This window comes from Osmerus mordax, chromosome 2 (genome assembly GCF_038355195.1).
Source record: "Osmerus mordax isolate fOsmMor3 chromosome 2, fOsmMor3.pri, whole genome shotgun sequence".
Lineage (NCBI taxonomy): Eukaryota > Metazoa > Chordata > Actinopteri > Osmeriformes > Osmeridae > Osmerus > Osmerus mordax.
In genome coordinates, this window is record NC_090051.1 from 12754872 (window position 1) to 12769340 (window position 14469).

Below are 14469 nucleotides of genomic sequence, written 5' to 3' on the forward strand. Positions count from 1 at the left end.
CATAGCTAGCGGAAACGTAGGTTTTGTGAATCAGTGGCGGTGCGTCAAAACAAATTCTGTCATAGATTTGCAAAAAAAAACTTTCACAAGTCGTTCGCTGGAAGAAAAAAAGAGGATAAAGGATCTCGGACCAACACGATTTACAAATCCAGCAGCAGGCCAGTGACCGAGGACGAAGCAGCAGGCTAGTGACCGGGGACGAAGCTATTAGTACAATATGGAGGACCAAACCTGCCATATTTACAAATGAATGAATGAATAAACAAAAGTCCACATACATGCATTTAGACAGAAATCAACGAATATATGTATTAATTAATGCACAATTGTCATTCAATAGTTACATATATTTTACATTTATGTATGTATTTATTTTTGTATTCATTTATTTATTTATTTATTTATTTATATATTTATTGATTTATTTATATATTTATTTATTTATTCATTTATTCATTCATTTATTTATTCATTCATTGTTCCCAATATGATAATGAGAGGAGGCCAGTAGGCCTGAACAGCATCGCGCCATTCGGAGCAGATTGTGGCGCTTCAGGGCGCTTCGCAGCCAGTGTGTCCCAGGCGTTAGCTAGATTGAATCTATGGCTCTGGATTGATTGCAATGTCTGAACGTCAGTTTCCACGCCTACTGGCCTCCTCTCATTATCATATTGGGAACAATGAATAAATGAATGAATAAATAAATGAATAAATAAATGAATATATAAATTAATGAATAAATCAATCAATAAATCAATAAATCAATAAATCAATCAATAAATCAATCAATAAATCAATCAATAAATCAATCAATAAATGAATACAAAAATAAATACATACATAAATGTAAAATATATGTAACTATTGATTGACAATTGTGCATTAATTAATACATATATTCGTTTATTTCTGTCTAAATGCATGGATGTGGAGTTCGCTGGCTGGATGTTCAAGTAGCTAGTTAACATGCTTTTTGGTAGTGGATGGGAGGATATAGTAAAAAAAAAACGATATCCTCACTATCTTGTTATGTTTGTAACTTGAATTTTGTATCGTAGTGTCTTGCTCTTCTTAAATACATAGTTGTTTAAATAAAGTAGTGGTGGTTGTTTTGCCCAGTTTCGAAGTGCTGCTTTCTGTTTACAAAAAAAACGCCCTCCCCAGAAAAATTATCACCAGCCGCTACTGGTCAAGGTCAATGGTTACTTATCAAATAGGTTTACCCTGGAAAGGGGTACAAGACAGGGCTGTGCATGGTCGCCAATACTTTTCGCACTTTTCCTTGAACCACTAACCCAATATTTAAGACAAAACAGAGAGATAAGAGGCATTCAACTTGCGGAAAGAGAGCATAAGCTAGCATGCTACGCAGATGATGTACTAATTTATCTTAGTCTGCCAACACACTCCTTGCCCCAGCTAATGCTGGCACTGGAGAAATATGGGCAATTATCAGGGTATAGGGTTAATGTGGGTAAAACCCAAGTGCTATCTTATAACTATAATCCAACATCAGAAATGGAGAGCAAATACCCATGGTCGTGGCACGCAAAATCCTTTAAGTACCTCGGCATAAATATTCCAAAATATCTGTCCAAACTATCGGAATATAACTACTCACCTATACACAAAAAAATCAAAGAAGATATCACAAGATGGAACCTCATACCTTTCTTTAGTTTCAGTTCAAGAGTACAATCTATTAAAATGAACATATTACCCAGATTGTTATATCTATTTCAAACCCTACCAGTAGAAGTTTCTCAAAGCCAGCTTAATGAATGGGACAAAATGTTGTCTAGATACTTGTGGCAAGGCAAGAGACCAAGGGTTCGCCTCAAAACACTACAGTTAGTGAAGGAGAAGGGAGGATGGGGTCTGCCATCCCTCAAGGAATGCTACTATGCCGCCCAGACAAGAGCTATAATATGCTGGTACAATCCCTCATGATGCACAATGGAAAGACATCGAAGGGAAAATATTTCCCGTTCCAATACAAGCAATTATAGCTGATTCTAAACTGCAACACTACATAAACAGTTCTGATAATCCATGGGTCAAATTGACCCTTAAGGTGTGGAAAAATATAATCACAGAATATAAACTTGATGGAGATCTACTGTCCCTTAAATGGTGTGGATATGACTCAGATTTCACACCAAATAAAATGGACACCAGATTCAAGAAATGGAGATATAATGGACTGACAGCTTTATGCAATATTATGAATGGAAACAAACTGTTAAGTTTTGAAATGATTCAAGAAAATTATCTGCTGGAGAAACAGGACTTCTTTAGTTACTTACAGTTGCGGCATTATGTCATAGAAAATGTAAAAAATGTAACAGAGGCAAACTGCAGTCTCATAGAACTGTTTAGAAGAGCATATAAGTCAAATTGCAGTAAAGGGGTGATATCATCCATATATAAATGCTTTCTAGATCTTAAAACTCATTCAACAGCATACATTAAGCAAAATGGGAAAAGGAATCCGGGATAGATATTTCTGAGGAAGAATGGACATTAATATGGGGATACCAATGGAAATGTACCAGTTCAATGAGCTGGCGAGAGTTTAACTGGAAAGATTATATAAGATATTTCATTACACCATCTCAGACATCTCATTATAGCGATAACATCCCTGTTTGCTGGAGAAAGTGTGGACACCAAAGCGCAAACCACTACCATATCTTCTGGGACTGTCCCATCATTAAAGACTTTTGGAAGGCGATACACAATACTCTACAGGACATCTTTCACGAGGACATTTCTTTGGACTTTAAAATCCTGTACCTTGGAATTTTACCTCAGAGTTTGCTGAAAGGGGACAAACACTTGATGAATGCAATGCTGGTGGCCTGTAAGAAGAATATTACTAGAAAATGGTTATTACCAGAGTGTCTTACAATTACATCATGGAGAGACATTGTAATGGAAATCTACAGAATGGAGCAGATTACAGCTCATGTTAACCAGAGAATGGAAACATTTCTCAAGCACTGGCAAACATGGTACAACTATGTCACAGATAAATGGCCTGACTGTATTTCTTTACTCTATGGAAAATGATTTTTCCCTGTTTTTGTTTTGTTTTTGTTTGTCTATTTGTATATGTGTTCCTTTGTTCTCATTTCTATACTTGAATAGTAAGAAAATAAGTATACTGTTTGCCATATACATAGAATCTGAAACATTGAAATATGTATATGTGAGATTCTGAACACTAATACAAATTTAACAAATGTACACAAATAGTGGTTTGTTCCTATATCTGTACTCCCACTGTACATTGCTAAATATTCAAAGCCAAAAAAAAACAGTTTGGTTCACGTGTGTGCATTTGATCTGTGTTTGTAGATGGCACCCCGTTGTCCTGGTGGGTGGACCAAGGTGGAGAGAGGAGGACCTACTGGGGAGGCTTCCTGCCTGGGGTCCAGCAGTGCTCCTGCAGCCTGGAGGAGAACTGCAGAGACATGAACTACTTCTGCAACTGTGATGCAGACACAGACTCATGGTAACATACGACCATCATCTCCACATGCTATATCTCCTGGTGTTAAAGCTCATCACCACCATGAGCTGTGTCTGCCTGTGTTCTGTGTTCTGTTATCAGGGCTAGACTGTATCACTGTCATGTAGTGTGGGTAAACTGGTTGTTCTATTGTTATATACTGTTTAGTAATAATGCTGATTATTGGTTAACTTTCAATGAAGCCACAGCGATGGTAAACCACTATGCTCCTATAGATGGATATACTGTATTGGTACTGTAAACCTTCCAGCAGAGCCTCAGCAGTAAAAGAAAACGTCATTGTTAAAGATGAGGTAGAAAGGATGTAGGCAACATCTTTGTCCTTTTTCTGTGGTGTTTAAAACAGTCCCTGAATGATGACATGCTGCCATTGTAAATGAGCAGTCCCTGTCAGGACTACTATAGTTGTGTATTTTAAGCTCTGTATTACAACTGTTTGCATATACTCATTTGTGCTCTTGTGTTAGTACAGTCTCAGTTGTCCTCCCAGTCAATATTTACTTTTGTCGTGATCATGAGTATTTTATTGCAGTTTTATCTTGTCCATAAAGCTTGAAGAAAAAAGAATTCAATTTTGCTAATGCTGTATAAATGATCAACTGTATAAGTGCATGAATAATGATCAAAGTAATTAAGCTTTAAATACAAATCTTATCATGATTTTCTTTTATTACTTCTTTGGAAATTGCAACCAGTGCATTCATTTATTCTCGCCCGCCACACACCTAGGAATTCAACGTTTGAGAGACTAATTTGCATATCTCCCGAGGCGTGTGTCCGCGTGATGATAGATTGCTCCATTTTCGTTGTGTTTACTCGAAGTTCCAAGCGATGCTGAGGAATAGGTTGTTTTATCTGAGGGTCTCTGAAATTGAGAGGCCTCTGTTTTGTTTTTTCAATCGCAGGTCTAATGACACGGGAGTCCTCTCCTACAAAGACCACTTACCCGTGAGGGAGGTTGTTATTGGAGACACCAACAGGACAGGCTCGGAGGCCGTCTACAGCATCGGCCCACTCCGTTGTTATGGAGACAGTAGGTGACCGCTTCTATCTTGTAGTTGTAACATTGAAAATATTGGTGGTAGAAATGCTATTTCTGATAGACTGGAATGGGAATGGAACATGGAAATGGGTATTGATGTATTGGAGATGTTCCTCCACGCTCTGGTCAATAATGTGTGTTTACCTCTTGAACGGAGCGCTTCTCCTGGGTCCTGCTGACTCTCCTGTCTATTGTGCTGCAGAGTCTGTCTCAAATGCAGCGTCCTTCTACCAGGAGTCGTCCTACCTGCACTTCCCCACCCTGCAGGCAGAGCTCAGCTCTGATATCTCCTTCTACTTCAAGACCAGCATCCCCTCTGGGGTCTTCTTGGAGAACCTCGGCCTCAAGGACTTTATCAGAGTGGAGCTCAGCTGTGAGTCTGACCGACACACACACGCACACATGCACACACACATTTTCTCATTCACAGACACACACACATACAAATTGTCATACATGCACACACACAAGCACACGCGAACACTCGCATTTATACATTTGGCTCTGAAACACACAAATGTGTACACACACTGAGGCATACACACATTCATTCAGCACACAATCACCTACACACATGCACACCCTAATAGGTAGGTATGCAAACTCAACCATAGTTTTTATGAAAACCATGTCTCTATGTTGCAATTGTACAGTACAGAATGTGCAAGCTTTCAATCACTGTCTATGTGATAAAATCCTGATTGCACCCTGGAGGTCTATCATTTAGGTGTCAGGAAGGCTTTAGGAATGGTGTCTTGAGAGTACACCAGCCATGCAATCAGGTGGTCCCTTTTAAGCATCTTTCAAATGGCTGCTGCAAATAATAATGATCCAAGTCAAGTATTAGTAAAATAGAGGTGAGGGCTATGTTTTCAATTGAGTCTTTTAAAAGCTACTAAGGCTTTTTAAATCCAATTTGCTCAAGGCAAAATGAGTTGCAGCTTTGAAATAACTTCAGATTGAACCTAAGAAGCCGTTGAAATTATTGACATGCGGTCAGTCTGCGACTAGATAAATCAAGCCTTTGAGGTGTCAACGTATCATACAGTATTAGCCTGGGTGCGAGCCCAATTTAGCCCCGCCCAGAAAAAAAATTTGGTCGGGAAGTTGGGTCTGGGGTCGCTAGTTTTGGGAAAAACTATGTCCGAACAGGAGCTGTTTCTGACCAATCAAATTGTCAGGGCGGGCTTTATACGATGATGGACAGATGATCAACAGTAACGTAATCAACCACATCACCAAAGATCGCTTGGGTTGAATTCGTTTTCAACAAACATGGCTGCCACCGGAGAGCTGAGATGTGTACATTCTGCCATCGATTCTGTTTTAGAAGACATCGACAGCGCATTAATTTTGAAAGAGGAACAGAGAAACGCGATCAAGGCATTTGTCGATGGAAAATATGTTTTTGCCGTCCTTCCTACGGGATTCGGTAAAAGTTAACATACTACGTTGGTCTGATTGGTTGTAGGTCTATCCAATTGAGCGAAGAGGCATTTTTCTTCTGGGTTCGGTTGAAACACGCCCCATACTCACAGCCCAACGGAGCGGTATCAGACTCATATTCTGACTAGAATTATGAGTATGACAACGTCAGGCTAATACAGTATAGCAAAGTGTGGAAATTGTGGAAAAACAATAAACAGTAAAAGACTAAACACTAAAAACACAAAAATACTAAACGTGAAAACACTGAACACCAAAAGACTAAACACTAAAAGAAGAGCATCTAATTCGGTCTGACCCCCATCTGTGGTGCCTGTGTGCCCTCAGCTCCGTCCGTGGTGACGTTCTCCTTCGACGTGGGCAACGGCCCGGTGCTCCTGGCGGTCAAGTCCCACGTGCCCCTGAACGACCGTCAGTGGCACCACGTGAGGGCGGAGCGCAGCGTGAAGGAGGCGTCTCTGCAGGTGGACCAGCTTCCCCTGCGCTTCCTGGAGGCCCCACCTGACGGACACCTCTGCCTACGACTCAACAGCCAGCTCTTTGTAGGTGGGTGTGGTCATGACTCGCTAGACCCTGCCTCTCAGAAAGTAACTGGCCTATAGAATCACTAGACCCACCCAACCAAGTATTAACTAGCCTATAGAATCACTAGGCCATTAATAAACAACCACGTTCTCTGTCCTTCAGGAGGAACGGCATCCAGACAGAGAGGCTTCCTGGGCTGCATCAGAACCCTGACTATCAACGGCGTGATCTTTAACCTGGAGGAGCGAGCTAAAATGACCCCAGGGGTGAGCTCCGGTTGCCCTGGCTACTGCAGCAGTTCCAGCAGCCTGTGCCACAACAGAGGGAGGTGTCTGGAGAAGAACAGCGGTCACGTCTGTGACTGCACCCTGTCCGCCTACGGTGGACCATCCTGCAAGGAAGGTGGGTAAAGATGGAGGACAGTGAAAACAGCGTACACAATTTGTTCACTCAGGAAACCAGAAACTATTAGCAGTTAATAATATATCATACACATTCATATCAGACCATGTATACAGAGGGTGGGCCTTTCCTAGTAACTGTATCCATGTGTGCTGTGACCTAAGGAATATCTACATGGAGAGCACTTGATTCAGCTCACTTTCTGTTATTACTTCACTTTTCTTCTTATTACAGAGACGATCTGGGTTTACCTTTTGGAGGGGATTCAGTGATCTCTGCTGCACATTTACCTATTTCATCAAAGTGCAAAAGGGGTGTTTTCACAACAGTTCTGTTTCATTTATCATATTTAACAACCTCAACTTCAGCTTAAAGTTGAAAAAGTGCCAATCTTTTGACAGCTACTAAAGCTGTAAATATCTGCCAATGCGAAGACTCCATAGCAGATATGTTATGTTGATTTACATAATATGTTACATGCGAGACTTCTCTGGAGCCAGATATGACAACGCATTTCTCAGCATTGTTATTTGGCTCTGATCCAGATATAACGAGCTGGAATGCTGAACCCAACCAGAGAGGTTAGTTAGGCAGCTTCAAACCAGCCGTCCTCCGTCTGTTGAAGGGAAGGTGTTAAGATCAGTGGTGTTCAAAGAACAGATTGGGCAAACAGCAAGTGAGGAAGTGATCAAAGCAGGAGAGGAGAAGAGAATGACAGATCCTGGCGGCTCTGCTGTCTCCAGTCTGTCTGGGAGGGTCCTTCTCTGACTCCCACACTCATTCTGCCCTCCAGGATCCTGCTGAAACCCTATTGGTCTGCCACAGAATAGAGCTTTACTTTGATCTGATCCTGTCACGGAACCTCGAATAATGTACAATGTATCTTGATGGAAGAACACAACTCTTTGAACTCTCAGGTTTTCAGAATTTAACATTCAGGCATGTCACGCAATACAGTAATACTTTGTAAGACTTGTGTCAGGTCGTCACATTCTTTATCAAATTTCCCATACTGGTTCTGGGTTACATGTTAGATCTATGACTTGAACCTGATATTCTAATGAATGTTTAAGATCAAGGCCTTGTTATTAATGTGTAGAGTAAATGTCAGTGAATATAAAAATACTGTAGTTGAGATGACAATCAATGTGCCTTAGAAGTGGTGTTACACCTTCAGGTCATCTGCTAATAATGCCCCGCCCTCCTTTTATCTCTCTCTCCCTCTCTCTTTCCATTCGCCCTCTCTCCCCCCTTCCCCCCCCTCTCTCTCTTTTTTTCTCCCACCACTGTATCAATCTATCACTGTCCCTCTCTCCTCTGTCTATCTTTCCTCTCTCGCCCCATCCCCCTCTCTCTCTCTCCCTCCAGAGGTGTCTGTGTCCTTTGACCAGGAGTCCTCGGTGACCTACACCTTCCAGGAGCCTTTCTCGGTGATGCAGAACAGGAGCTCCCAGGCCTCCAGTGTGTACAGAGAGATGAGCAGGGCCAGAGAGAACATGGGTTTCAGCTTCCTGACCTCCCAGAGCCCTGCCATGCTGCTCGCTGTCAGCACCTTCAGCCAGCAATACATCGCTGTCATCCTGGCACGCAACGGTACTCTCTGCTCATTATCATATGATTAGGATGCATTTATTCTACAGGAACATCCTATTAGCTTTATTAACTAAACTAAGTTGGATTATTTTTGTTGCCACTCCAGCTATCACATCTAGATACAGTACTGAGGTTCATTGCCACAGGGATAGATGCTACAAATAAGACTTTTCCTAAATGCCTCTCTGCTTACTTTCACAGTAATGGCAATACATTATTACTATAACCACTATGTTGCACATTACATTTAAGCATAGCTGACCATGAATATTCTGTGAATTTAATGTTGGATAGCTATCCACCTTTTTCTTTGGACCCAAAACATATTGCTGTCCTGTGTTGTCCAGGGAGCCTCCAGATCTGGTACCACCTCCATGCCGACAGGAAGCCAGATGTGTTCAGCCCCAGAGCCTCCAGCCTTGCAGACGGACTGCTTCACCGCATCAGGATCCATCGTGAGGGCAGGGACGTCTACGTACAGGTGGGTCAGGACACACTAGACCATCACCTCATCACTCACTGTAGAAACATCCTCACAGGCACACACAGGCCACAGAACACAAATGTGTTTTTACTTTAGAAGTTTATAGGTAGATTAGAAGGTACCAACACCATCACTTCATGGGATGGGTATAGTTCAGTAGTATTGCATTTTAATGCAGATTAAACTGTTTTATAAATTCATACTAATGCTTGGCATGACTTTGCCACTCACCATAGAGTAGGAATCACAAAGGCTACTATGTTTTCTCTGAAGTTACAGGTTAGGAATCATAAATTAGGATGTTGATAGGTTTAACAATACAGAAGTAATGTCAATAAGGACAAGACTAAGGAATTTGTCATATGAGACTAGTGCCGCTATTATTCAATCTGATAACAATTTGTTTGAATGTGAGCAACACTACACTACAAGCCAGATAGACTGGCCGCAAGCTGTGGCTACTCTATGTACTATATGTCTACACTTTATTTATGTGCCTGGGAAGCAGTTTGACATAAAAAAAGTTTTAAAAAAACTTCCTGTTGGGCAGGTTGGAGGCTGAGCTCGTTTCCTGGAGCTCTTCACACTTCCTTACCGAGGGCTTTGTTGTTGTCTCATTCATCCAGATTGACAAGGACATGAACCTGCGGCTCAGCTTGTCGTCGGACGCCGAGTTAATCTCAATCAAATCGCTGACTTTGGGGAAAGTCACAGGTTAGGCATTCTGAAGAATGAGGAAATTTTGGGTTGATGTACTTTGAAATGATGAAATGTTGCACGGTTACCGTCAAGGTTTTCATGCTTCATGGTAAGCCTGAGCAGGACAGGGTTGTGAGGCTTGTAGACAGTGCAGAGAAGCAAGCCATCATTATTTACTCAGAAACAGACAGGAAACAGATACAATTTGTAATTTGTGATTTGCATTTGGTCTAATCCATTTAATTTCCCCCAGTCACTGGGGATAGAGAAAAAATAGGGATACTGTTTCTCTATCACTATCTTGAATATCTCACAAGAAAACGCATGCACCACACTTCTGTGGAGTAAAGCACTCCAGCTTATCATGTTGCTCATTAATCAGGAACTAAATGGAACTCTTAAGTAAATCAAGCCTCATTTGTTGAACAGAGAGATTCACAATAGCTCAGGGAACAAGAAAATCTATGCTAATTGACAACATAATTTGCATTTCAAAACAATTGTTTTCAGGCCTAGCATTAAGGTGCTGCAAATTCCCTGTTGTGTGGTGATGAATAAATGGATAAAAACAGTTTGTTGATAGTATTTGGAAAGTCAAATTCGTTGGGTATTGGTCACTGAAAATATAATTTAACAAACAAGTAATCCTAGCCAGTAAACCACACATTTCAAACAAGTTGTGTCTCAACTCAGTTGTGACAGTTGATATATTATTTCAATCTCTGAGTAGTTCTCATCAAACTAATGAAAATGGATGACAGAATCAAGCGCTTTCACGGAGTACCAAACCTAGTCTACGTAACGTGCCTAATCAAGACTTTTTAAATGGGACAAAGTCATCAGTTCCCTAGGGGATGCCTTTTCTGGTTCGTTGCCACATACTGTACTTGTTTCATTAAAGCACTGCCTCCATGCTTAACGATCAAAGGAAAAGACATTTACCTTCTTGACTGGGTTAAGTCCCCGAGGGATCTATTAAGTCAGAATGAAAGCCGCAGTTCCGCAAACAAAGACCATTGATAAACATGGTGGCGATGATCGTGAAACTTTTTGGAGTAAACTATTTCCCCTAAATTACCCCCCATGAGGAAAATGATGGTAATTATAGATTTCAAACCAATGAGTTAAAATAGGATTGTATGAAAACAATACAAGAAAATATGGACCCCCATGGTCTTATTAGATTATTGCTTTGAGTTAAAAGTATTTTTCAGGGGTTTGAAGTATAAGCTTATTTTACAATACAACTTTTACAGTACAGTGTAGCATGGTTAAACAGGTTCTAACAAAAACTATTGTAGTTCCTTCCATGTCAAGTAGTTATTCCTAATTTAGATACAGCTAATGCAAATCAGAGCAAATGCTAATCAGAACTAATGCTAGTCAGAGCTAAAACAGATTGACCAAAATTCCTGGTTGAATCAGACCTCACTTCCTTGTAGGCTATAGTAAGTAAAAGCCATATTCAAACTATCCATTTCAAGTAAATAGCCACATATTTCTGATGTAAATCCAACTGTAGCCCAATCCTAAAATAGCCTAATTACATTTTAGCTTCCTATCTCTGATTAATGATATTCAAGTGCTAGGAGTAGCCAGTCTTAACAATCCAGCTTCATTCACTGTGCTAGTTATCATGATTAATTTGAGCATGTGACAATGACAATTTAAATAAATGGATAGTTAATCTCTAATTTCATTTGCATACATTTCAAAAGTAATTGTGTTATTGAAAAGAATCAATTGGAACAATATTAATTTAGTCACAAGTGGTCCACTCAGTTGGATATGGCTATAGCATTGACAATGACATATTGCACATAGCCATATGAGGCAGTATTGCATAGACAGACTAAGCCTATGCAAACTGTATCTGAAACAATGAATGAGCAATGTATTTCTTTTCAGGGATGGACTTCGTAGACAAGGAAGTGATGGAGGCAGGTTCAAAAGGTTTCATTGGCTGCCTGTCGTCGGTCCAGTTCAATCACGTGGCTCCTCTGAAGGCTGCCCTGCTAAACCGAGGAAGCTCATTGGTCAGTGTACGGGGTCAGCTGGTGGAATCTAATTGTGGGGCATTGGCTGACTCGACAATCCTACACTCTGAATCAGGTGAGCACGGGACTGTGTAGAGTTTCTGCAGTAGTTGATGGGATGAGTGTCTCATCAGAGCTCAACCATTGCAGGCTGGCTAAGCCAATGGTTGAGCGCTGATATTTGGTAAATCACACAGGCCATGCAAACACATTTAAATGCACAAGCTTATTTTAGGGGGGCTGGTTGTGTTTGGAGGAAGGGTGAACTTATCAATAAAATAAGCGATCACCAGTCGTGTTTCCTTTTGACTTGTTCTAAATGTGTCAAATGAGTTTTGTGTTCAAAACTAATTATCGTTTATTATCTTTACATCTACTTTGCGTCTCTTTGGTGAGAAATCAGCAGGATATTTAGAGAATGTTCCTGGTTGAATACTGTGTTTTTGTGTCATCCAACCAACTTCTGCTCCCCAATAGCAAAAAATTGAGCGATCGATGATCTAATCCATTTCTCCTGATTTCATCCCTCTCTTCCCTATCACCCTCCAGATCATTCCGAGACCGTTGACAGAGGCAAGGAGCCATTAAGGAACGCTTCACAAAGCAACGTGGCTGTAATTGGAGGTGAGTTTTCCAATTCAGAGTTGTTAAAGTGCTCAATTGCCAAAGTCAGTCTGCTGTGAAATGAGCCCCAGCTATCTGTGCCTCTCGTTCTCCCCTCAGACATTTTCTTGGAATAATGTGTGTCTGTCAAGACAGGATAACATGCCACAATTTTGGCAGTTCCAGAGAGAGAAAGAAACTTCCAAAGTAATTACCCAGAAGGCATGGTATTTGCTTCGTAAAGTAAAAGGTCTTGTAAATTGACTTTCCGTCAGATATGATTGTGTGCTGTGAAGATAATGGACTGACTGGTTTGGAATAAAAGAATATACCAAATTACTTTCCTAAATAAAATTCTTAGAGTGCGAGACATTTGCCAAGGAAGTTAGGTTTTAACAATATATTTTTGTTAATCAAACCTTGCATAAGTAAACTTTGCATTGAAGGCGATGAGGTAAAGATATCTACAGTAAATTAAAATAGATAATAGAAAATGGTTTGTATGCCTTGTTGTCAACTAAGATGGCCGCCCCTGGCCCTTCCTGCCTCCTCAGGTGTGGTGACTGCAGTGGTCTTCATCACTCTGTGTGTGGTGGTGGTGATGAGTCATTTCCTGTACCAGCAGCGCCAGGCCCAGAGGAGCGCCAGCAGCATCAAGGAGAAGGAGCAACAGCGGCACAGCCTGGAGACGGCCTACCGGACCGAGCTGCACCTCCACAACCCAGTCAGGGACAACATTAAGGAGTACTACATCTGACACCCAGAGCCCTGTTGTTTCAGCAGTGGACAAAGCTCTCTTCTGTGTTTGTGTTGAGCGGTGGAGGAGGAGCTCCAAGCAGGGCTGGCGCCTCAGCCCAGCACTCTGGATGGGGGAGACTATAGAGCAGACAAGGCCTGCTCTGGCCTTGTAGGTAGGACACATCACATTAGCTGAACATTAGTGACTGAATAATATGGTTGATGTACTGTAAATGTTGGTCACTGAGTATGAACTATTTTGGTACTCTGACCTCTGGAAGACAAGAAGAAGACTTAAGTAAAGTAGTGAGACAGAGGGCATGGAATGCCACACCACTGAATGTATCAAATCCTCTGATGACAGGATTGTTCCTGTAACAAACGCTAACCTGGAAATTCTTCGACTAACATTTCAGCAGCAGTATACTAGACGACACCTCCAAGAAGTGTACAAGTAGGTCAGACCTGTAACATATGCCAACAGCTCCTGCCTACTGAGTACTCTAAAAGTGACTGGCTGTGGGGGAATGGCAAAATGGGAGACGGGACCAATATTGCCTACTATTAAAGAGTGCCTCTTTATATTTCTTTTTCCTCTTTATGTTTATTGTTTTCTTTTTGGGGTGGATTAATGCAAATTCGATATTCCACTTACATGGATCAGGTTCAGTGTGGTTTGACTTTGTTGTAGCCTGTAACATCAGATTGTAGATGGAGTCTCTATTGTACTGAGAAGCTTGATCATATCTGCCAGGTTCAAAATATAGTTAAATAATTAGCTCCCATATCCATTGGATAAGTTACAGTTTCAGAAAAATGTGAAAGTTCACTTGAAAAGTGTCAATGTAACTTAAATGTGCTTGTACAATTTACATAAACATTCACAATTACTGAGTAACGTTGAAACTATTTACATGAAACTGAACCTTAGATCATTGTTTTTTTCTGTTTACAACAGTACTATCATATATCAAATGTATTTCTAAATGATTTGCAAAGCTGCCATTGATAAGGTATTGTATATTGTTTAGATGTCTATTTCATAATAAAGTGAGAATATTCTTCATGTGTTTCTATTGTGCTATTATATTTCTTTACTCAATACCAAAACAATATCCTGAGGTTCATGTTGACCTCACCTGCCTACCATGCAAATATATAACTTATACTGGACATTTGGTACAGTCCATTAGATATAGTTCTACAAGGTGTTAACCCATTGGAAGAACATTGCTCACACAGAACAAATTAGTTTGCCTTGAAGTGTTCAAACGATACGGTAGCAGTTTTAAGATGGAAAATGACTTTTTTGTTGCGTTAAATGGGCCCTGTTCTTATCTTATGACATTTTGCTGAACTCTGTCCT

General features: G+C 40.7%; 1 protein-coding gene across 1 annotated transcript in view; it reads left to right on the plus strand.

The window, feature by feature from the left end:
- LOC136956938 (contactin-associated protein-like 5) overlaps positions 1–14101 on the plus strand; it is a 52889-nt gene extending 38788 nt beyond the window's left edge. Inside the window, exons 14-24 of the mRNA XM_067250991.1 lie at positions 3361–3517; positions 4441–4568; positions 4780–4950; positions 6351–6569; positions 6711–6950; positions 8319–8543; positions 8891–9024; positions 9654–9741; positions 11635–11838; positions 12312–12386; positions 12920–14101. Of these exons, the coding sequence (XP_067107092.1) occupies positions 3361–3517; positions 4441–4568; positions 4780–4950; positions 6351–6569; positions 6711–6950; positions 8319–8543; positions 8891–9024; positions 9654–9741; positions 11635–11838; positions 12312–12386; positions 12920–13122 (1844 nt within the window). The 3' untranslated portion in view covers positions 13123–14101. The remainder of the gene's footprint in view (positions 1–3360; positions 3518–4440; positions 4569–4779; positions 4951–6350; positions 6570–6710; positions 6951–8318; positions 8544–8890; positions 9025–9653; positions 9742–11634; positions 11839–12311; positions 12387–12919) is intronic.
- Positions 14102–14469: the final 368 nt, after the last annotated feature.